General features: G+C 31.5%; 1 protein-coding gene across 1 annotated transcript; it reads left to right on the top strand.

Moving 5' to 3' along the window:
* Nucleotides 1-2031: 2031 nt before the first annotated feature.
* On the top strand, nt 2032-6573 carry RHON1 (Rho termination factor). The gene is made up of 2 exons (XM_068637030.2): nt 2032-2164; nt 5271-6573. Exons 1-2 carry the CDS (start codon nt 2125-2127, stop codon nt 6350-6352), a joined length of 1122 nt encoding a protein of 373 aa, XP_068493131.1. The 5' UTR covers nt 2032-2124; the 3' UTR covers nt 6353-6573.
* Nucleotides 6574-22214: the final 15641 nt, after the last annotated feature.

Raw genomic sequence — 22214 nt, 5'->3', positions numbered from 1 at the left:
CGTTCATTTTTCATTTAAAACTAGTAAGTTTTTATTTGACCGAGGAGAGTAAAATGCATTTTTAACATGCAACCTTATATCTCCTGGTAGTAATATATTAGCTCTTTGAGTATATTTGTAGTAACAGAAATAATACTAATACTAATTTTTTGCATTACCAAGCAACAGCAAAAGTTATTACTTTTAAAAAATTGTATGAGCTGTTGTATTATTAGTGAAACACATATCTTGGTGTTAACGTTCAATTTTTTTTGATTAACAGTATTAAAGAACATTCGGTAGAAAGCATATATTTAGAAGATTAATCTTTTTATAAAAAAAAAACTTACACATAAAAATCATTAAACATCATCCTTTACATGAAGATAATATAAAAAAGTATTTCTTAGCACTCGTCAATGTTTTCATTTGGTTTAGCAAAGAAATTAGAAATTTTATGACTAGTAGTTTCCATATAATCATAATTTTAATCACTATCTTCATAGAGAGTTTAACAAGATGTTTTGGTGTAGGTTAAATATGAAACCAGTGACCTTTGCCACCATAACGATACCACATATTTTCCTTTTGTCTGTTACTTTTTTTAGTGTTTTTTTTTTTTTTACATTATTATTCCACTTATGATAAAAAGAGATATTCTTGAAAATTTCTTTATGATTATGTCCGTGATCATAACTACTAGGACGACCATGATGACAAAAAACATGAATAAAACATTGTATTCACTATGAGAGTGGAATAGAAGCAATTGGACGAACTTCATGATTTTTATCGAAAACTCCTTTTTTTCTAGCCACAAGAGGACATGAAATTGATTTAGAATACTTTTGTAAACCTTTTTCCTACTATGGTTGTTGTAGGAGCAAATTAGTTGCATGAAAAGTGAAAATATTTTTTATCCACACCCTCTTTTATTTAATGTCATTTTCGTCTGTAAATTTTTTATTTTAATAATAAATTGAGTACAAATTTGTAGAGAGAATTTGTTTCAAACTACCTCAAACATGTTCTGGATTTCCTATTCCAAAAGTGTCTTTCCAGATTCTCAATTTTGGAAATCCAATTTCGCCATTTCACCCCAAATCATTAAAAAACCACCCTTTCATACTTACCACTAACTCAGACTTCTAAACACCACTACCACCTCCACCGCACTCTGTCGGATGTTAACCTTGCTTGAATCACCACACAAAGCCACCAAAACCCAGCACATTGATATGGAAACTGGTACTATGAAATAAAATGCACAAGAACAATTTTGAAATTTTAGAATTTGCTAAGATACAGGTAAAATTTGGTAGGCTACATGTTTAAATTGATGGGGTGCAGAAGCAAAAGCTGTTCAACTTTTTTAAAGTTGGTTAAAATCCTTAGGGTGTTTCTTCCTACACCCTTACATTCTTCATCCTGAACCCCTACAATTTTCAAAATTTCGAAATTAACCTTGTCAGTTTTATTTGAAAGACAAGACAACGTTAAAGACTTCCATGGCAGGGATTGGATTGTTTCTTCCTTCCCCTCCATATTCTTTTCTCACCTCCATAAATTTTCGTATTTCCAAAAATGTCCCTATATTCTGGATTATGTAATCTCGAAGTCATTTTCAAATTTATAATTAGCTTTTGGATTACATAATTCAGAAGTCTTTTTTCACATGTATGATTAGTTTCTGGATTACATAATCTGAAAGTCTTTTCTAACTTCTGAATTATGTAATTCGGAAGCCTTTTCAAATGTGTATCCGGATTACATAATCTGGAAGCTACTATCAAATCCAAACTTCTGGATTATATAATTCGGAAAATTATTTTAGATTATGTAATTCAAAATATGGAGGTGGCACAAGAAAGATAAAAAAAGTATTTTCATGTTTTGTATAGGGTGCCAGAAGAACATAAGGAGGTGCAGGAAGAAACAGTCCAGGGGTTCTTTTGCTTGTGATGGTAACATTTAGTTGATCCAGCCCACAAGTTTAGTTAGTTGGAAGAACAATGACCATTTTAACTCTAAAATATTACATTTTTCCAACAACATCCCTTATCAAACAAAAGAACCTACGAATCGCATGAAAAGCGGCATTGAGTGAGAGTTCCCTCTCACCTCCTCTGCATTAGGCCTCAAACAATGTCGCAAACGCTGCATCCCCTCCTCGCCAAAAACCTTGGTTAGTGTCTCTCTCACTCTAAGCCCTCTTCTTCTCTCAGACTTTATGATTCTTCCTTCTCAATCATTATTATAGAACACAAAACTAAACATGCAGAAACCTTAGCCACGCTTAAGTGCTTCAGCTTCAAAACCCCGTTTCATTTGTTTAGCTTAAATTACGTGTTAAACAACAGGGTTTTCAATACGGTGTGTTTAGTTGGGTAAATTATCTGTCCTATTCCTGTGAACTTCATAGCTTTATGAATTATGATAGAAAGCTTCTTTTCCCGTGGCTGTTATCTTCTTTTTCTATTCTGTTTTTAATGGTTCTTTAATCCCATCGTGTGTGTTTTTACTTTTGTTTCTTATCTGTTTGCGTGGCTATTAAGTGTCTTTGAGGCTTCGTTCTTTTGGGAATTGACGTTTTGAGTTTGGGTTGATGATATAATGTTCTGCGCGTTTGTGATTTTGGAGCTGGCTTCTATTGCCCGCCATCTATTTGTTGAATTGAATGTTACATTTACAACTGAAATTCTACACCTGTTTTGTACACTTCCATTAATAATGGAAGTGGTTTTCTTTCTTTGTAACCATTTGTAGATTTTTGTCTTGATTTTTTTGAGTGGGGGGATTGACTAGAAGAGCTTATTTGTACTTATGAAAATCATAGCAGTCAACATGACACTATAAAGTCACAAACAATTTTTGGAGCGGAGTTGCCCTCAGTTGCGATGGGATACACATAGTGGAGTAGTTTTCATTAGCGGCCATTAAAACATTGTTTTTTTTGGGAATTTCTCCTCATTTTTATTGCATTTCTTGCTTCAGAAACATATTAAGATTTAAAACCTTTCTTCATTAATTATTCCACAAAAGGTTCATCTTATTTGAACTCTGTTCCTTCAAACTTTACTGGGATGTTTTTTTCTTCCTATGTTTGGTTCATTCTTCTTTCTTTAGATCTCCCAGTTAAAATTATGCCAATTTCTTTCTAATTAGTTGCGTTTCTTTCAATTGATTGCTGAGTGTGTTTAGTTTCATGGTGAGAATCATGGTAATTGATTTGACTGCCATCAAACTTGATTTTATAAAAAAATTATATGTTTTGCTACTGTTAGGTAAAATTGATCTAGTCTCAAAACCCTGGGACTAGAAGTGATAAGTAGCTTTTGCCTCTAGAAGAAGGGAAAATTATTTACATAATTCTAGAAACATGATTATTAGAAATGAGTAAATTCTGCAGTACCAAGCACTAGCAATTCGTTCCTCTTCAGGTATTATTTTTCAAGGAATAGCTTTTGCCCTTTCTTCCCTAAATCTCTCTTGACGAATCACGTTCTTTTTTTTATTTGTTTTCTGTTCAGCCACAATGGCTTCCTTAGAGGTCTTTGGTGATGATGATATTTTTGAATTATTTATTGTTTAGTAGCTGTTCTTAGGGATCAAAATACTTGTTATTGCATTTTAATGTTTAATGTTTCGTAACAGTAAACCATAGTTCTGCCACTGATGAAAATCATGAAATTGATGAATCTGTAAAGTAATGAAATGAGTTGTTCTGTTTTCCCTTTATTGTGGTTTCAAGGGAGCCGAATGAAGGATCTAATTGTTTGTGTGACAAATGTCTATTGCTTCCAGATCTATTGATTTGTACAAAATCTGCATTGTATTTGGGGGTCAAATATTGTAGGTGTGTGAAGTGTACTGTAGGATAGGTATGGTTATTTGGAAGTGTGGTTTATTGTGAAGCTATGGTTAGGTTTATTTGCCAATGATTTTACTAACTATTGGGATAATTTGGACACGTTGTAATGCTTTGCTTTGGTTAGGTTCATTTGGACACTGATGCTTTGGTTATCTCTACTCTGTCTTGTTGCAATCTACTGTTGCAATTGAAGTTTAATTGATGATAATGTTATGTTTTTATTAGTTTATTATATTTTTTATTATTGAGGGTCGAATATGGTGTGTGTGTGTGTGAAGTGTACTGTAGGACAGGAAGGTTATTTGGAAGTGTGGTTTATTGTGATGCTTTGGTTAGGTCTATTTGCCAATGATATTACTAATAGTTCGGATTATTTGGGTAGGTTTAATGCAATGCTTTGCCGTGATTTAATGTAATGCTTTCCTTTGGTTAGGTTTATTTGGTTTGGTTATCTCTACTCCGTCCTGTTGATAATGCTATGTTTTTATTAGTTTATTATCTTTGTTGCAGCTAGCAATGTTTTTATGTTTTATGTATGCAGTGTTAGGTTTTAATGATTTCAACCTTTAATAAAAGAAAATTTTAGAACTAGGAATTAAAAGCTACAAAAACCGATTCAGTCTAAACTACAAAATTTGGTTTAGTTTGATTCGGATTTTATTATATGTTTCAATCAAACTAAAACAAACTGTATATAACTTTTATGTTTGGTTCAAATGTACTTTTAAGTAAAAACTGAATCAAACTGCATTGCCGACACCACTCTGATATGCCTTTTTAGTTTGTTTTAACAACTTGATATAGTTTATCAAAGTTAGCTCTTTTTAGCTTATTTCAATTAATTTCTGTCAAATTTATAACACAAGCGGTGATAAGAACTTATTGAATAAGTGCTGTTTTTGCTCTTCTTTATGGTCTTCTTTGTCATGCAATGCATTTTGCAATTGTTGGTAGTTTTTATATTATATATCATTTTCTACCATGGTTTTCAGCATCCATTTAGAGAAAACAAATAATCAAAGTTCAGTTATTAAAATGTTGGTCTTTTGACTATGGGAAATGGAATTTATATTGATGAGTCAGAGGGGAACTTGACAAACTCAAAGTTTGTCTTCTTTTTTCTAGGATGATTGAACCAATGTAGCTCTGCAAGCTGATTGTATAATAGTGTTAAGTCATAATGGTTGTATTTTAACATGATTAGTTTGTTTTTAGGGTTTCTAGAATTGGATTGTTGTGATTAGTCATTACATCTATAATTAATTCTTTATTAAACTTAGAGGTTGACTGTTTGTTGCATTCCCGTGAGTTTACTTGTCACGACAGGCTGTTTTGTGTCATTTAACACCTTTTTTAACAATTTTTCTGTTCTCATTTGCTTGTTTCTCCATGGAACTAAATTATTTTGGTGGTATTGAAGGTTGTGGAATGACAGAAGGAAAGTGCCTCCCATGTTCAGGTGTTTCTGGACGAACTGCTGCTGTATATTCTTACTCTTCTCTAGGTCATCATATAATTCATTCCCATGTCAAAGTTAGAGGGCTAAAGTGTGGCTTTCGAGGTGCTTCTGTTCTATGTGAAGCAAAGAGAAACCCAGATTTCTCAAGGCAAAACAAGCACGGGCACTCCAGAGGCAGGAACAGGACCAATGATGGGAGAGAGAGCTTTGAGAGCTTTGATGATGATATGTTTTCTTTGAAAAATGGACCACCTTTGTCTCTTTCAACCTCAGGAAAATTCCATTCCACTTCAGCCCCTGGTCCTAGAGAGAAGGAGATTGTTGAGCTATTCAGGAAGGTCCAGGCTCGCCTGCGTGAGAGGGCTGCATCCAAAGAAGAAAAGAAAGTTGAAGCCTCTCGAGTGCAGACTAAAGATAACAGCACTGTAGATTCCCTCCTCAAACTGCTGAAGAAACACTCTGTTGAGCAGGTGAAGAGAAGTAGCGGAGGGGCCAGAGGGAATGATCTTAGTTCAGATCAGTTGCAAGATAGTAACCAATACGATGGAGGACGAAACACCAAATTTTCTGATTTTGACAGTATTCCCAAGGATGAGCCACAAGAGGGCCAGGTCTCCTCCTCAGTGACTAGGCCTCGGTCAAGTTTCCAGAGAAGGTCTCCCGTTCCTCGTGTAAAATACCAGCCCGTCCCTATCAATGAGGATGATATGAATGTCTTGCCAGTAGGCAGTGAGGATGGAGAGAACAGTCATGATCAGATAGATTTGAAGCATGATGACGAACCAGAGCCTGACTCTGAGTTAGATATTGATTCAAAGGATGAGCTGTTCTTCCCAAACATTGGGATAGCTGCATTGTCTGAGGATGATGATTTTGAGCAAACCAATAATGATGAGAGTGTGGAGGAGCAGCCAGCTGTTCAACACGAAGATTTGAGTGCACTAAAGTTGTCTGAATTGAGGGTGGTTGCAAAGTCTCGAGGCCTGAAAGGGTTCTCAAAAATGAAGAAGAGTGACCTCTTGGAGTTGCTAACTGAGAGCTAATTCTGATGGAATGATATATGGTGAAGAAAAAGGGGACAAAACCAACACATGCCATGATAAATTAGATTTTTTTCTTGCCTTTGACTTGACATTCTATCTGATGTTTCTTTGTGTTTTTTTGTTTGTCGCATTCTAATTTAATTCTTCGAAGTACTTGAGGTCGGGAGTTTGTGGATCATTAAAGTAATCATGATATATCTTTGCCGTGGAAGGTTTTTTAATTTGTAGTTATGTTTCCATTATGAGATGGTCTTTTGGTTGTTACGCAATTGAAAGTGAGATTTTTTATCTGTATTGTATGGGAAAATGCATGTGCAAGAATAAAGTCAAAGAACAAATATGCATGATGGTGTTAAAATAAAGGATATAAATCAAAGGTTCAAAACCTTCTTGAGAACACGTTAAAGGTGGTTCGAAAAATGTATTGTCCCATTTGGTTTATATCTTAATGATTTTGTTTACATTAGACACATAGTCAAAGGCACAAGGCATGATTACAAAAGCTGAAGGCATCTTTGGGAATCTTTTACGCTCCAAAGATGTCGTTTGCTCATGCAGGAACCCTTATTCTCATTTGTAATCCAGGAGGCATTTATTTTACTGCGGATCTATTATCTAAAGTCTAAAGTTTACCTCTTCAAGAAATCTTCCAAGAAATTCTTGAATAAAATGATATTGATTTATGTTGCACAAATTATGAAAATGAAAAAAAATTACTAGATAATATGTTCAAGAAAATGCAAAGTATTGTAGGACACTATCTGTAATCAAATTTTATGAGATAGGTAAGATGATGGTTAGCTACTTGGGAATTACTTTAGAAGATGAGAATAAAAAACGGTTGAAATTGGGAAGAATACTGTATCATCCGACTCCTTAGTTTACAAAATAAGAAATTCTAAGAAAGAATACTCTCCATTTCTCAAACTTGGATAAATTACAAGTAATGATAATACTCTCCATTTCACACTAAAACACCATCAATGATAAATTACAAGAGCATCAAAAGTTATAAGTAATGATACAACCCTTCCAACACCATTAAAAGATAACCTAAATAAGGACACTTTGGATAAACCCACACTCTCATTTTATAGAGAATATGGTGGCAAGGGATTGGTTAAACATTTTTCTTCCCTAATCCTATATCCAAACAAAACATAGAACATAAAAAATATGGTTAACTTGGCTTATTCTTACTAAACTTACAACAAAAATAAATACATTTTTAATTTGTTTTTAAGATCACATCCCATTATGCTCATTTGCAAGTAGAGTTCATAAAGACAAATTCTCCCTCCACCTCCATATCTCTTCCCTGTACCTCTATATTAATTGTGAAAAATCGATTTTAACCTTTATAAAAATTTTAAATAATCCTAAATGAAACATAATCTCTGTTGCACCTTCATATCTCTCTTCTAGTCGTAACACTTCCATTCTTTTTCAATCAGTTGTAACGTTTGAGAGAACAATTTCATCATTTGATCGTGAGTGAGAGATTTGACGAGAAGATTTGATGTATTTAATGTTTCCCAGTACAAAATTTTGTTTTTAGTTTTGCACTCCATTTTTGCACATCACTGGGTTTTTTTTTTCTGGGTTTTGTGGCTTAAAAAAAGAATAACTGAACGAAAAGACAACCACTATCATTAAAAACACCACCAAACTTACCTCAACCACCAACATTCACCACCAGTCACCACAAACAACCTCCACCACTTAAAAATGAAGAAGAAAACATCACACTCTTCACCATACTCAGAAGGATATTATTGGAATTAAAAAAAATATGGAGGGGACAAAGAGAAGGTATGGAGGTGTAGAGAGAATTTGTCGCTGATAAAATGGGTGGGTTGGCCTAGGATGACCCAATAGGCTAAGTAAAAAATTATGTTAATCGAATGTAACCTATATTTTAAATGGACAATTTTTTTTTACCCAGCCTAATCCTATATCGAACCAACGAGCCATTTTGTTACGAATTAAAAGAATTATTTTTAAAGAAAATTATAAAATTTTAAAAATATATATAATAGTTACTTCTAAAAATAAGTCACCCAACTAAGTTTAATTTCAATTTTTAGATATATAGTGGTTTTGTATATAAACTTAGTGCATGTATATGTTTTAATAAAATAATATCAATTTCAAATTTTTAAAATTATAATTATTATTTTTAAAAACGAGCAACCCACAAATTTATGAATTGATTTGACGACCAATTCTTTGTGCATCTCCATACTTTTTCCTACACTTGCATAGAGTCTACGAAATGACCATTATACTCTTAATGAAAAAATTAAAGTAACCCTACACCCTTCTCTTCCTATTCAATGTATTGAGCATCCCCTCTTCTTCTTCCTCACCGTTGCAACCAATCTTCCTTTTTTGAACTAGATCCTATCTTCCTCTTCCTCTTCTCAAGTGCAACACCCCATCTTACAACGTTATCAACCACACATCCCTTGTTTTTCTTCACAACCACAACACTTCTTATGGTAGATAAAAAAAAATACATTTCAGATTATAGGATTCAGAAGGTAGTTCCAGGGAAATAGGGTTACTTTAATACTATAATACTTTTGATACATCAACAAATTAAATCTTTATGAATCATACAAAATAAGTTGTTTCTTGGTTTAAACCTGACGGAACGGCTAAGAGCATAATTGATAGAGTGCTTGTTACTGAAGATTGGCTACAACTATGGCCCATGAGTAAACAGTATGTCCTTCAGAGGGAAGTGTCTGACCATTGTGCACTGGTGGTAAAGTATGTGGAGAAGGACTAGGGTCCCAAACCCTTCAGAACCATAGATGCATGGTTCCTGGAGAGAGGTTTTAGTAGGGTGGTGAAGGATAAATGGCAGTCCTACTAAGTTTAGGAGAATGTCATAACGAAACTCAAAGAAAAGCTGGAACTCCACAAGTCTGATCTGAAATCTTGGAACCGGGAAGTGTTTGGTAACCTTGACATCACCAAAAGGAGGATTCTACAAGAGCTAGAGGTTCTAGACTCCCACGATTGCATTGGGAAATTAGAGGAAACTGAGAGGTTGAAAAGATTGGAGTTGGTAAGCCGATTGAAAGAGAATGATAAGAAACTGGAATCCCTTAGCTGTTAAAAGGCTAGAGTAAGTTGGTTCAAGAATGGGGATTCCTGTACTAGATTTTACCACTCATCTTTAAAGTGGAGAAGGCTCAAGAACGAAGTGAAAGGCGTCCAGGTGGGAGACCAATGGTGTGAGGAACCAAATACCGTATGTTTGGAGGCGAAGAAGTTGTTCGAAGCTAGATTCCAAGCAACGAAAGATCTAGGGGTAAGACTGGATGAAATAGAGTTTAAGTCGATAATCTCGATTGCTAATGAGAGTCTCCTAGCTGAGTTCTCTGAGGAAGAGATAAGGGATGCAGTGTGGCAGTGTGAAGGTTCTAAGAGTCCTGGACCAGCCGGCTTTAACTTCAACTTCATCAGGAAAAGCTGGGACTTTATAAAAGATGAGATTATGACAACGTTGTCCCTCTTTCATGAGACTGGGAGCATCCTGAAGGGTTGTAATGCCTCCTTCATAGCTTTAGTTCCTAAAGTTAGGGATCCCTCCAAGCTTGAGCAGTATAGACCCATCTCATTAGTAGAAGCCCTGTACAAAATCATTTCTAAGGTGTTGGCTAGTAGAATGAAGAAGGTGTTGCCCTCAATTATAGACGAAAGTCAATAAGCTTTTGTAAAAGGAAGAGGGGTCTTAGACAGTGTGCTTATGGATAATGAAGTGGTAGAGGATCTCAGGAGAAATGGGAGAAGAGGGCTATGCCTAAAGGTGGACTTCAAAAAAGCTTATGACTCGGTTACATGAAAATTCTTATATAATATGTTACTCAGGATGGGTTTCCACAACTTATGAATTACATGAATTTGAGGATGCTTGGAATCTGCCTCTGTGTCTGTGCTAGTCAATGAAAGCCCTACGAAGGAATTCAAGCCAATAAGAGGGTTGAGGCAAGGAGATCCCCTAACACCCTTTCTTTTCCTAATGGTAGCTGAAGGCCTTGGTGGGATAGTAAGACAAGCTATGAAGACCAATTTGTTGACGGGCCTAAAGATTGGAAGAAAGGAGATAGAGGTGTGCATCCTTCAATTTGCGGATGGTACTCTATTCCTCTGTGAAGGCTATCTTGAGGGGATTTGAGTGAGCCTCAGGTTTGAAGATTAACTTTCACAAATCAAAGCTAGCAGGCATAAATGTTCAAAGTAATGTTGTAGCTTGTTACATAGAGACCCTGAACTGTACCCAGATGGGGATACCGTTCAAGTATTTAGGCCTTGAGGTGGGTGGAAACCCAAGGAAGAAACAATTCTGGGAACCGATCATTAATAAGATAAAAGCAAGGCTCAGTGTGTGGAAAGAGAGATTCTTAACCATGGCAGGAAGAATTTGGCCTCATCAACTCTTTTATAACTGCTATACCCTTGTATTACCTCTCCCTGTTCAGAGCATCGGACCCAGTCTATAAAAGGATTACCAGCATCCAAAGGAGATTCTTATAGGGATGGGGGAGAGTGAATAAGCTAATCTCCTAGGTAAGTTGGAAAGATGTCTGCAGACCTAGAGAGGAAGTAGGTCTGGGTTTAAGAGAAATACGTAAGCTCAATCATGCTCTCCTAGCTAAATGCAAATGACATTATATATCTCAAGATATTAGAAGGTGGAAGGAGATTCTGGATTCAAAGTACGATTTGGAGCTTGAAAGCGCTCAAACATCTGTCAAACTCCATTCTTGGTGGTGGAGAGACCTTTCTAAAGTATGCAAGGAGGGAGGAGGAAAATGATGGTTTCAAGAAGAACTAGGATGAGAATTAGGGAGTGGAGATAAATTAAAATTCTGGGAGGAGGTGTGGGTTGGAAATGCTGATCTCAAATCCATGTTCCCCCGTTTGGCAACTGGGTTTAGTCGGAGTGGAGGTGGAGTCTGAGATGGAGACGTACCAAATTTGAATGAGAATCTTCATTGGAAACAAATCTTTTTATGCTTTTATCTGGGACCCTTTTGAAAAAGGATGTCAAGGATGTGCAGGTGTGGGGGAAGGAAGTACCAGGGTTATTTTCCGTGAACTCTGCGTATGAGTGCCTAGCCAAGCGATCTAAAGGTCCTCACTCCGAAGTTTTTAAACTCCTTTGGAAGGCTAAGGCATTCCCAAATGTGTTAACAACAGCCTGAAGGGTGTTGCTGGGTAGAGTTCCTATAAGGGTGAGCTTGAACAGGAGAGGGGTGATGATGAACTCTACATTATGTGCAATGTATCAGTTAAAGGAGGAGTCATGCCAACATCTCTTTCTGGAGTGTAAACATGCACAATGGGTTTGGTCTATGTGCTTCAAGTGGATATGTGTCTCCTTTGTTCAACTTAATGACTTAAATATGCACTTTCTAAGTTTCCATTTGAGCTAAGCCAGTAATAAGCAAAATCTGGTATGGAAAGGTGTATGGGCAACTGTTATTAAATGCATTTGGGATCAAAGGAACCTGATAGTTTTCAAGCAAGGGGTAGAAGATGCGGAGGAGGTGTTCCAGAAGGCTTAACTCAAATCATGGCTCTTGATGAAGCATAAGGTGCAATCCTTTCACTACTCCTTCGTAGACTGGGTTACTAATCCAATGATATGCATTGGAAGCTATAAGTAGGGCCCAAATGCGTCAAGAAATATCATGTCATGAGTGCAGTATGATGGAATGGGCTGGTTTGAAGTAAATGCAGGGGTTTTAATGCAACAGTTTATGTCTCTTGCTGGAAATGGGATCTGTGATGATGTGTATGTCGGTGCATGTGTTGAGTTCTGGCGCTAGGTTCGGAAGGAAGTGGAGAAGATGGAGACACAACACCTAGTCAGCTTTCTAGATGTATCACATGAGCGAATTGTGCTGCTTGTGAGGAAGATTATGGTTTTTCTGGCTTAAGGTATTTTCTTTGTATGAGAAGCTTATGCTTGGATTATTAGGAAGTCACAACTGGTTATTGCATTAGGGAGGCTATCATGTTGGGTTTATGCATGCTGTGAGAGGTCTGTAGTGTTGGAGGAATGTTAGAATATACGGGTGCCATTTCCATCAAAAAGTGTAAGCAGTCGTGGTGTTTTGCATGTGTAGCAGTATGAGGAGATCTAGTAGTTGTCACCACACCCTCAACACGATGGACAATAGTGGAAAATGGATGGAAGAATTCAAATTAGAAGAAGTTTTGGCTATTCAGAAGTTTATTAAGGTGTAGACTGTTAAGGAGCAGTGTGATATCTGATATGGTACCATCGTGAGCACACAGGAGTCACAGATTTGCCTGTCAAAAGGTTGGTGTGCTGGTGTGGGTCTGCAGAACAGGGAGCAGTCGAAGTAAAGTGGTTTGGGCATAGTAAAGGAGACAATCTGGAGGCTGAGGGCTCGAAAGAGACAAGGAGGATTATCAGGAGCCTATATCACTTGAAGTAGATATCTCAAGTCTGCAGAAATAGTATGAACTCATAAATTTCCCCTGGTTTTTACCCCAAGTGGCCGGTATATAAAGGTGGGTGGGTGCAAGGGCCATCTAGGATTTATGGCCTTGTTAAACCTGAGCCTGTTGGAGAGATCATATTAGTCTTCTGATGCCGAGAATCTTGTCCTCTTTGTGCATCTCCTGGTGGCACTGTAGGTGTGAAGACCTATGGGATCTATACTCAAGGTTGTTCTTGTAGCTTCTTTTTTGCTTGCCTCTCATTAGGTTCCCAAGGAAGGTTTGATGGTAGTTAGTTCTAGGTTTATCTGTTAGAAGCTTTTATGTATGGTTCTGTTAGTATCCATCATGAGTGTAATAGTTTTGGTTTTGTATACGGGTTGGGATACCCCTGAAGTATCCCTCTTAATTTTATTTATTTATTACTGATAAAAAAATATATAAAGATACACATGTTATGTTAGTGAGAATGGTTCAACCACCACTATCCATCGAGCTTTTTCTTTGACGCGAATGTATGAAGTTGCTAACACAAATACGACCCAAGATACTTCTTGGCACCTTACTAAGAACAAAAGGATGTTAGGTCTTAAACACATGCAATTGGAGAAAACAATAATATCTAACTATGTTGATCAAACTGGAATACAACAAATGCGCACAACTCACACTCTCATGCCAACATTCGTGAATGAAAGTAGATCCAAAGGTCTTTGTTACTTTTGTGATGAACCTTATTTGTTGAACATGGTCTGACCCACAAGAGACTTCAAGAACCTTATGAGGACCAAGAACACAATGAGATTGAAGATCAACTTGACCCACAAATTTCTATTAGCGTGTTGACATGGGTACCTAATTTTCGAACCATGCGAGTTACTGATTATGTGGTTCACATATTGTTGAATAGTTGCAACACACATAATTTGTTGGATATACAAGTTGCTAAGAAGTTTGGTTGCGTAATTGAGGAACGAGGTCCTCTATCGGTTACTATAGAAAATGAGACTAAAATTATCATATCTTCAATGGTAAAAGAAATTTCATGTCACATCCAACAAACCACCTTCACATCTGACGTCTTTCTTATTCCTTTAGGAAAAACACATTATAACATTGTTATGTTCTTCTCTCACATTAATACATGTGCGGATCCACTTGTTGAGATCCTTATTTTTTCGAAATCTTCATGTGATTCACACCTAAATCTCTATCTTCTCTTCTTCACTGGCTTCCTCTCTCTTTCTCTGTTGCTTAATTTCCTTAGACACTCTCTCCCAGTCGTGTTAGAAGCTCTCTTCCACTTGCACTAATTATGATAGCAGCGACAATGTTGAGGTGCGGTGAGAGAGAAACAGACAAGACAATTTTGTCATTTTACCCAATTTGAGATGTAGGTTCAAAAATGACGGGTGAAAAAGTAAAATCCCTACTTGACTTAATCATGTGTGGGCCATATGCTAAATGGGCTGGTCAAATTTGATTCATTTCAATTTAGATAATTATTTTTAAGTTTGACCTAACACATTTACGAATTTTTCAAATTAAGTCATCACGCCAATTTTATTTTACCAGCTCTATGCAAGAGTGACTTGGATAAATCTCATTACTCACTTTTAAAGGTGTTTATTCTTGCACCTCACCAAATTTCTTCCTACATCCCATCTAATAAGTAAAATGGTCAAAATGTAAAATGTATAAATTTATTTAAAAAACACATTCTAGAATGTATTAACATGTTCTCGAAATATTATTCCAGAAGTCCTTTTCAGAAAATGCTTTTTAAAAATTCCAAAAAATATTTCCTAGAATATATTTATAAATTCTGGAAAGGGATGTCCCAAAGTTCTACAATTACTAATTCGGAAGTTATTTAGAAAATGGTAAAATCGTATTTTTAGATATTGATGTATAGGAAGATTTTTGTATGGTATTATACAGGAACAAACATCCAACTTTTAACTGTTTCCTTTTCTTTCAATCATTATCAGTTTCTTTCATTTTCTTTTACTTTATTTATTTATTTTTTCAAACATTTTTTTTTTGGAAATTATTGATTATTGTTTCTTTACTATGATTTTTTTCCTCTTCAACCAAACAAGCTAATCCTTTCACATTTCTCCTCCTTTTTTAATCTCTCCCTCCCACTATTGCTATAAAATGGATGGTTAATTCTTACAACATCTTTATAACATGAATTAATACTTAATTGATATATTTTTTAAATCAATCCATTTGTACCTTGTCACGTTCTTTCTCTAATTTCTCTCTCTTTAATTATTAGTTCCATTTGTAAGTTTCCAAGACCTATAGTAATAATCCACAATATAAAACATGCATATTAAACCTTTCATTGATATATGAATAAAAAAAATTATAGTGTCAAAGTTTCTTAATTCTTTTAAATATCTTTTTAACTCATGTGACGGTAAATAAACATCAATATCATTTTTTAACATTCTTTCAAAATATCGTGGAAAGAGAGATGATATGTAATAAAATATCAAATTGGATATTTAGTATACACTCTAGATATTCCATTTATTTGAGTTAATGAATATTATGTTTCTAATAAAAATAAAAATACGATTAAATATTGATAGTGTAATTTCACAGTGGAAAAACATGTTTTTAAAACTAAAATGGTTAGAATAATTTTTGCAAGTATGTTTTATAAAAGATTGAATAGTTTGATTATTGAAAAAGATTTTGCATCTAAATTTCACTATAAAATTGTAGTAACCAATTTAACATCAGAAAGAGTAACAAAAGTGAAATTTAAAATACACATGTTCTTATAGTCAAAAGACGTCCCTCCTCTTTAAGGGATATCTTAAATTTGACTCTATACCCTTCCCCAATTTGGACGCAAGTGTGAATATTATTTTCATATATTTGGTCTAGTTCAAAAGCAGAAACACTGGTCCACATCATCTAACTCAGATTTAGTGACAGAAAAAAAGAAACATAAGAATAGAGTAATATATTTTTGTTAAAGTTTTAAGTTTGGTATAGATTTAAGGAGCATTGTTTGATTTTGTTAAGTTAACGAAATGAGTGTTTAGAATGTCGGCAGCATGATGGTTTTGTTTATAAAGGAGACAAGAAATAGTCGAATGTGAAGGTGGGGTGTGATGAACATGGGCATTTCATTGATGTGATCACTTCTTATAGGCCCATAATCATTATCCAACTCTCACTACCATAATTATAATTTGGACTGGAGCCCATTATTCAACTCCAACTTTCCTTTCCTTTTCCATGGAAACAACACCACGTGCATGCTTTCTTCTTCCTTCCAATGCCACTTTTTTCACAAAACCAAATCAACTCTAAATATTTACAATTTCACATTCACTTCTTAATGTTTTGGAATTCTCCTTTTAACCCTTCACGTGCTCAAAAGACAAGGAAAAACAATCAATAACACAAACCATAACGTATACGGCAAACAATATACCTAAATTAATACCCACTCTTTGAGACATTAATGCTGAGAACTTAGCCACCATAATCATGGTTGTCTTGTGAGCTTTTAGGGTCAATGCTTCAAGCAATAAAACCAGAATTGTGTCATATAAAATATTAATTAATTTGAAGTTTTTTTAAAGATTAAAATATTTAGGAATAGAATAAATAAACCTTCTATTCCTTTTACACAACAATTTTGTTAGCTTCCAACTGAAAAAGAAAAAAGAATTTATGAGGGTTTTGTTTTGTAGGGGAAGTAGGTAGAGACTTTTTGAGCAACTTTATGAGAATAATATACAGGTATAAACAAAATGATGTGAATGGTAGTAATTATTAGTGGTTGTTACAGTATCTAATGTGAATTTTAAATTACTATTTTAAAACCAATCCCTCTGTTTGTATATATAAAAGAATTTTTGGAGAACCTAAACCAACTTCGGTTATCTCACCACTTTAATTATCTTCTTATTATCGGAGTTAAACATTATCTTTAGTAAATATAAAAGTGCAAATGCTAAATTAAAAAAATATCAAGTAGTATAAAAATGTGCTTTTTTTTTAGTTTTTATTACAATTTCTCTGGTAAAATTCTTAATTATTATCTATATATAATAAAATAAAAATAAAACAAACAACCTCCTTTTAAACAAATTCCTAGTCAATACACATCCTAAATCATCTTAACACGGTACTTTCTTTCTTAAAAATACTATGTATTGATTAAAATTCATATTCTAAATTTCACAATATTTAAAATTACACAATTAAAACATGACAAAATTTAAAATTTCCAAACACACAACAATTCATTCAATAATCACATAAATATCAAATTAAAGAAAATTCCAATTAAATATTAAAAAAAATAGAAGTTTACATAATTTATAAATAAAACTATACAGAAATAAATAAACCAACATTTTAAAAGAAAATATTAAATTTTAGTTTATTTTTTATTGTTGTTACAATCTAGCCTAAATGAAAATTTACTCACTTAAGTGAAAATTGTATGGCTTGTGTAAACCCGAGAGCACCCAAAATTTCATCTCATATCTCGTTTGAGCGAGATTCCTTTTCGCTTGAGCGAGAATGAACCCAATAGCACCTTATATTTCTATTTTATTCTCGCTTGAGCGAAAATTATCTCGCCTGAGCGAGATATGCAAATTTTTTTTGCATAAACCTGTTTAAATTTTAAACCAACATTTCATTCAATTCATAAATTTATAAACTCTATATATTACATTGACAGTTCCTACTCATAATTATACAAGCATTCTCATTGAGCTATTATGTCAATCTATACATATATATGATTTCTAAATTAAAACCATTTAAAATCAAACAACCAATCAAACATTTCATTTAACTTGATTCAATTAACTATTCAAATACATTCTTTAACCCATTCAATTTCAAAATAATATACATTCTACAACATCTACTATATCTACAATTTCACATTTTAATCTCAATCAATTTTTAATCTATTCAAAACAAGAAATCATGCAAACATAAAATTTGGAACCGTATGTGACTATGTCACTCCCACATTCAGATCTTCTAGTATAGGGTTCTATTGAAAATTTAAACTAGCTTCCCTTACCTTTACTTGAGCAAATGCTCACTAAGAGCTTCAAACCTACCAAGAGCTTAAGAGTAGCTTAACCTGCACCAGAGAGTCCTGATAAAAAATCTAACTATATCACTAGGACTTTAAGCTAACAAAGACTAATCATAAAGTTAAAAGGGTCACATGCATAAACTTAGACAGAGACAAATCTACAAGTTCAAAATTTAACTCAAAGAAAAGAGTAAAATTGAACTTACTCTATCAAAGATTCTGATCGGGCAGTCTTGTAGTCTTTGTTGCCAGAAGTCTAATGGCAGACTCCGTCAAATTGATGAGCGAGAATGTTAGAATCTTTGAGAGAAGAGAGAGGAAAGGAAAAAAAAACTTTTAGAGAGATGATCTGAATAACTGAATTTTCTATATATATTTTTTTATTTTAATAATAAAATATTTTTGTGTCATTTAAAATATACCACTTTTACTTTAAGATAATTTTCTAAATCCTTACACTCTCTTATATTATTCAACGAAAAAACATTTCAATTTTTTTAAACGTTTCATGTAAGCAAATTATTTTGTAAGCAATCCTTAATTAAATGGTAATCACATAGATATTTATGAATATTCAAACACGTGCACTTCTATAAAAATATTTTAAATTGATTATTATTAAAGTGAGCAAGTTAAAGTATATTTTTTTAAACTTTAGTGGCTAAATATCATACTCTAAATTGAATAAATATGGATATACTGTTTCTTACTCATTTTACGACGGTTTGGCTTCAAAGAAAGCTTTTGATCATTGCATTTTTTTAATTTTCAAAAAATTAAAACACATTGAATTTTTTTTATTGTAAATTATTTAGAATTTTAAATGTTTTTTATAACTAAATTAAAAAAATTGATTTTTTTTGGATAAAATATTTTAATTACCACCAAATAACATCAGTGATATCGATTGCAAAATATTCATACATCAACTAATGTGATGACAAATGATTATTCTTACTTAAAGTGTCAACTTAAATGAGATATCAAGTAATATAGTAATACCTAATATGAAAGTTTTTTATAAAAAAAAATATTCATACCACGACTAAAACTTTACTAACTTCAATAAAAACATATTACTGATATCAGTAAAAAAAAAAAATAGTTTCATAAATATTGGTTGAAAAAATCCTATCAAATGTTAAGTAATAAATAATTATAGTTTACATTATAAGAGACATAACTAAAATAATGTTACCTAGAAAAACAATAGTTATCAACGATGACTAAAATATTTTAATTTACACTGACAAAAAAAAAGTCTGTTAACATCAATAAGAAAATTTATTGATATCGAAAAGTAGTTATATCAATGTTCGTAAAAACATTAATCAGTGTTTGTCGAGAAATAACTCTAACATACATATGTTAATTAATATTAGTTAAAAAATAACCCTAAAAAATTATATTTCAAATCAAATGAAAAACATTATTTAGATTATAAAAGAAAATTATAATTAACTTTAGCTGAAAATTATTACTTATCTATATGGACACAAATATAGTTTTAGCGATGATAGTTGAAAAAATAATCATTATTAATTTTAACATGAAAGACATCCCAATCAACATCAATAAAAAAATTATTGATTTCACAACATCTCAACCTAAACAAATCATCAACATCTTGACCAAAATTAATGTGACGATGATTTTTTCAATTGATTACAAGACCAAAAGAAAATACAAAATAAATATAAATACTTTAAAAGAGTAAAGAGTATTTTTTTTATAAATATATGTTTTTCAGGTAAAATCTGGAATAGTTTAAATTTAAGAAATCAAATTACTTACATAAAATTTTAAAAACATTTTTAAAAATGATCAAACAACATATTTTATCATAAAATTCTTTATAAAAATAATTATCTATTAAAAAATTTCTATTCAAACACACTTTAGAAAAGGTAAATTATTTTTATTACCTATTAATTTATTAATAAAAAATATAGATGTTTTAATTTAAAACTGAAATTGATGAGGGGATGCATTTTTTTTCATATATGTTTTTGCTCGTGCAAACTTATAACTTTTTTATATTAAATTAAGATAACGATAATAACAATAGTAGTTTAAGTAAATATCACAATCTTTTTATAACATAGTTTTCTCACAAACATAGATATAAATCTATCTGAACATATATTGAATCTGGCAGTACCCACTTAATGTAAATATCAAATTCATTATATACTACACTACACCTCTTTTATTATTAAGTTCATTATATACAAAATATTTCACATTATTTAATTTGTTTAATAAACTCATTTCTTTCTAAAACTATACTCCATCTGTTATAAATACCATTAATTTCTTTAGTCATATAGTACGTTTCAAATTATTTGATGTTGGTGAAATAATTGTTTCCTATTATATATTTAAATTAATTATTTTTCTATCTTTTATTTAAAATAATGTATTTATAAAAATAAGATTTATTTGATAAAATAGTTTATAAAAATATATGTTTATTGTTCTTCTTAATCTGTGTAGTATGCAATAAACTTATTATAGAAAGAATGTTTGGTAAAGTAACAAGTTAGATATTATTTCATTTCACTAATTTATAAATTAATTTAATCAATATAAACGTGTTTAATGAAGTACTTTGCTATAATTTACTGTAAGAGTTTTTAATTATCAACTATAAATTATTTAACTTTTATTTATTATAAATATTTAATTTATTAGAATAAGTTATAATCGATCTAAATTTATTTTTCATAAATTTTAAAATAATCAATTATATTAAAAATTAATCAATTATCTGAGTTCAAAAAGGTGTATTAATTAATTATTTTAAATAAAATTACATTACAACAAAATTATTAAATAGAAACTAATTTTAGAAATCAAAATAATTAGTTATTATTTGACTAAATTATAAATTATTTTATAAATTAAAAAAAATATTGATATCTAAAGTAATTTTTATTATTAGTAAAAATATATAAAATAATTTCTAAATTAGTATCTAATAATTAGCTATCAAAGTTTTTAGTTACTTACTACTTTATATCCTAAATTAGTTTTTATTGGTCTTTTAGAAACTAATCTAGAATTTAAAATATTAGTAGTTAAAACTTTGGTAGCTAATTTAGATACCAATTTAGAAATTATTTTATAATTTTTTATTAATAATAAAAATCATTTAGATACCAATAGTTTTTTACTCTCTAAAATAGTATTTAGTTAATATAGTGACTAATTATTTGTTGTCTTTAAATTTGATTGTTATTTAATGATTTTCTTGTAGTGATAAAATTTCATAAAATATAATTTATCATCTTAAAATATAATTAATTATATTAAGTATTTTTAAAAATTCACTTATATTTAATAATAATCAATTAAATTATTTTTTAGAGTGTCTCGTGAATTGTTGAATAACATAATAATTAACATCTTTAATAAAAAATTATTATTTTGACCAATTACCTCAAATCTCTTTTAAAAGAAAGTTTTTTCTTTTAAACTTATATTTTTTCATATTTTTCAAGATATCAAGTGAACTTTTTTTCCAATACTTTTACATAATAGAATTGTTTGGAAAAAAAATATTACTCAAGATTCATCAATAAAATTGATCATGCTATAAGATTATTGTGTGGTAAACTTAACACATATTAAGTGATGTTTGCGTTTGATTTACAAATCTTGCACAAATGTTTGGTAATTATTATCTTGTACAAAACTTTTTGAAGGGTGTTTCCAATTTTTTTCTTGTTCTAATTACATAAGAGCACTCATATAATTGAATACTTCAAGATCTTTAATGAAATATTCAACTTTTGAGTTAACTAAATATAGATATGAAAAGAATTTAGATAAAGTGAATGTAAATTCAAAAGAAATTGAATTGTGTTTCATCCTTAATCTCTTTATTATCAACAATAATTTAATATTTTTTTTTTAAATTTTAAAAGTCATTTTAAACCAATCCACTACTTATTTTTAACTCTTATTTGTTTTACATGTTTTAAAAAATTTTAATTATAAACTATAAATTATTTAATTTTTATTTATTATTCTTTTTATATTATAATTACATATAATAATTTTTTTTAAAAGTAAGTCAACGTAATAACAGTCATTAAATTAAAAAATAACAAGAAAATAAATTTATAAAAAATAAATAAATAAAAATTTAATTAATACTTATTCAAATAACTTGTTTAAAAGTAATGATTTGTTCAACTAAAAGTATATAACTTCTAGAAAACAAATATAAGCACTCAAAATATTAATAAAAATATTTTTTTTTAAATAAATTTTTTT

This window comes from Phaseolus vulgaris, chromosome 7 (assembly GCF_051622355.1).
Source record: "Phaseolus vulgaris cultivar YP4 chromosome 7, ASM5162235v1, whole genome shotgun sequence".
In the NCBI taxonomy this organism is placed as follows: Eukaryota; Viridiplantae; Streptophyta; class Magnoliopsida; order Fabales; family Fabaceae; genus Phaseolus; species Phaseolus vulgaris.
This window is presented reverse-complemented; position numbering and strand designations above follow the sequence as displayed.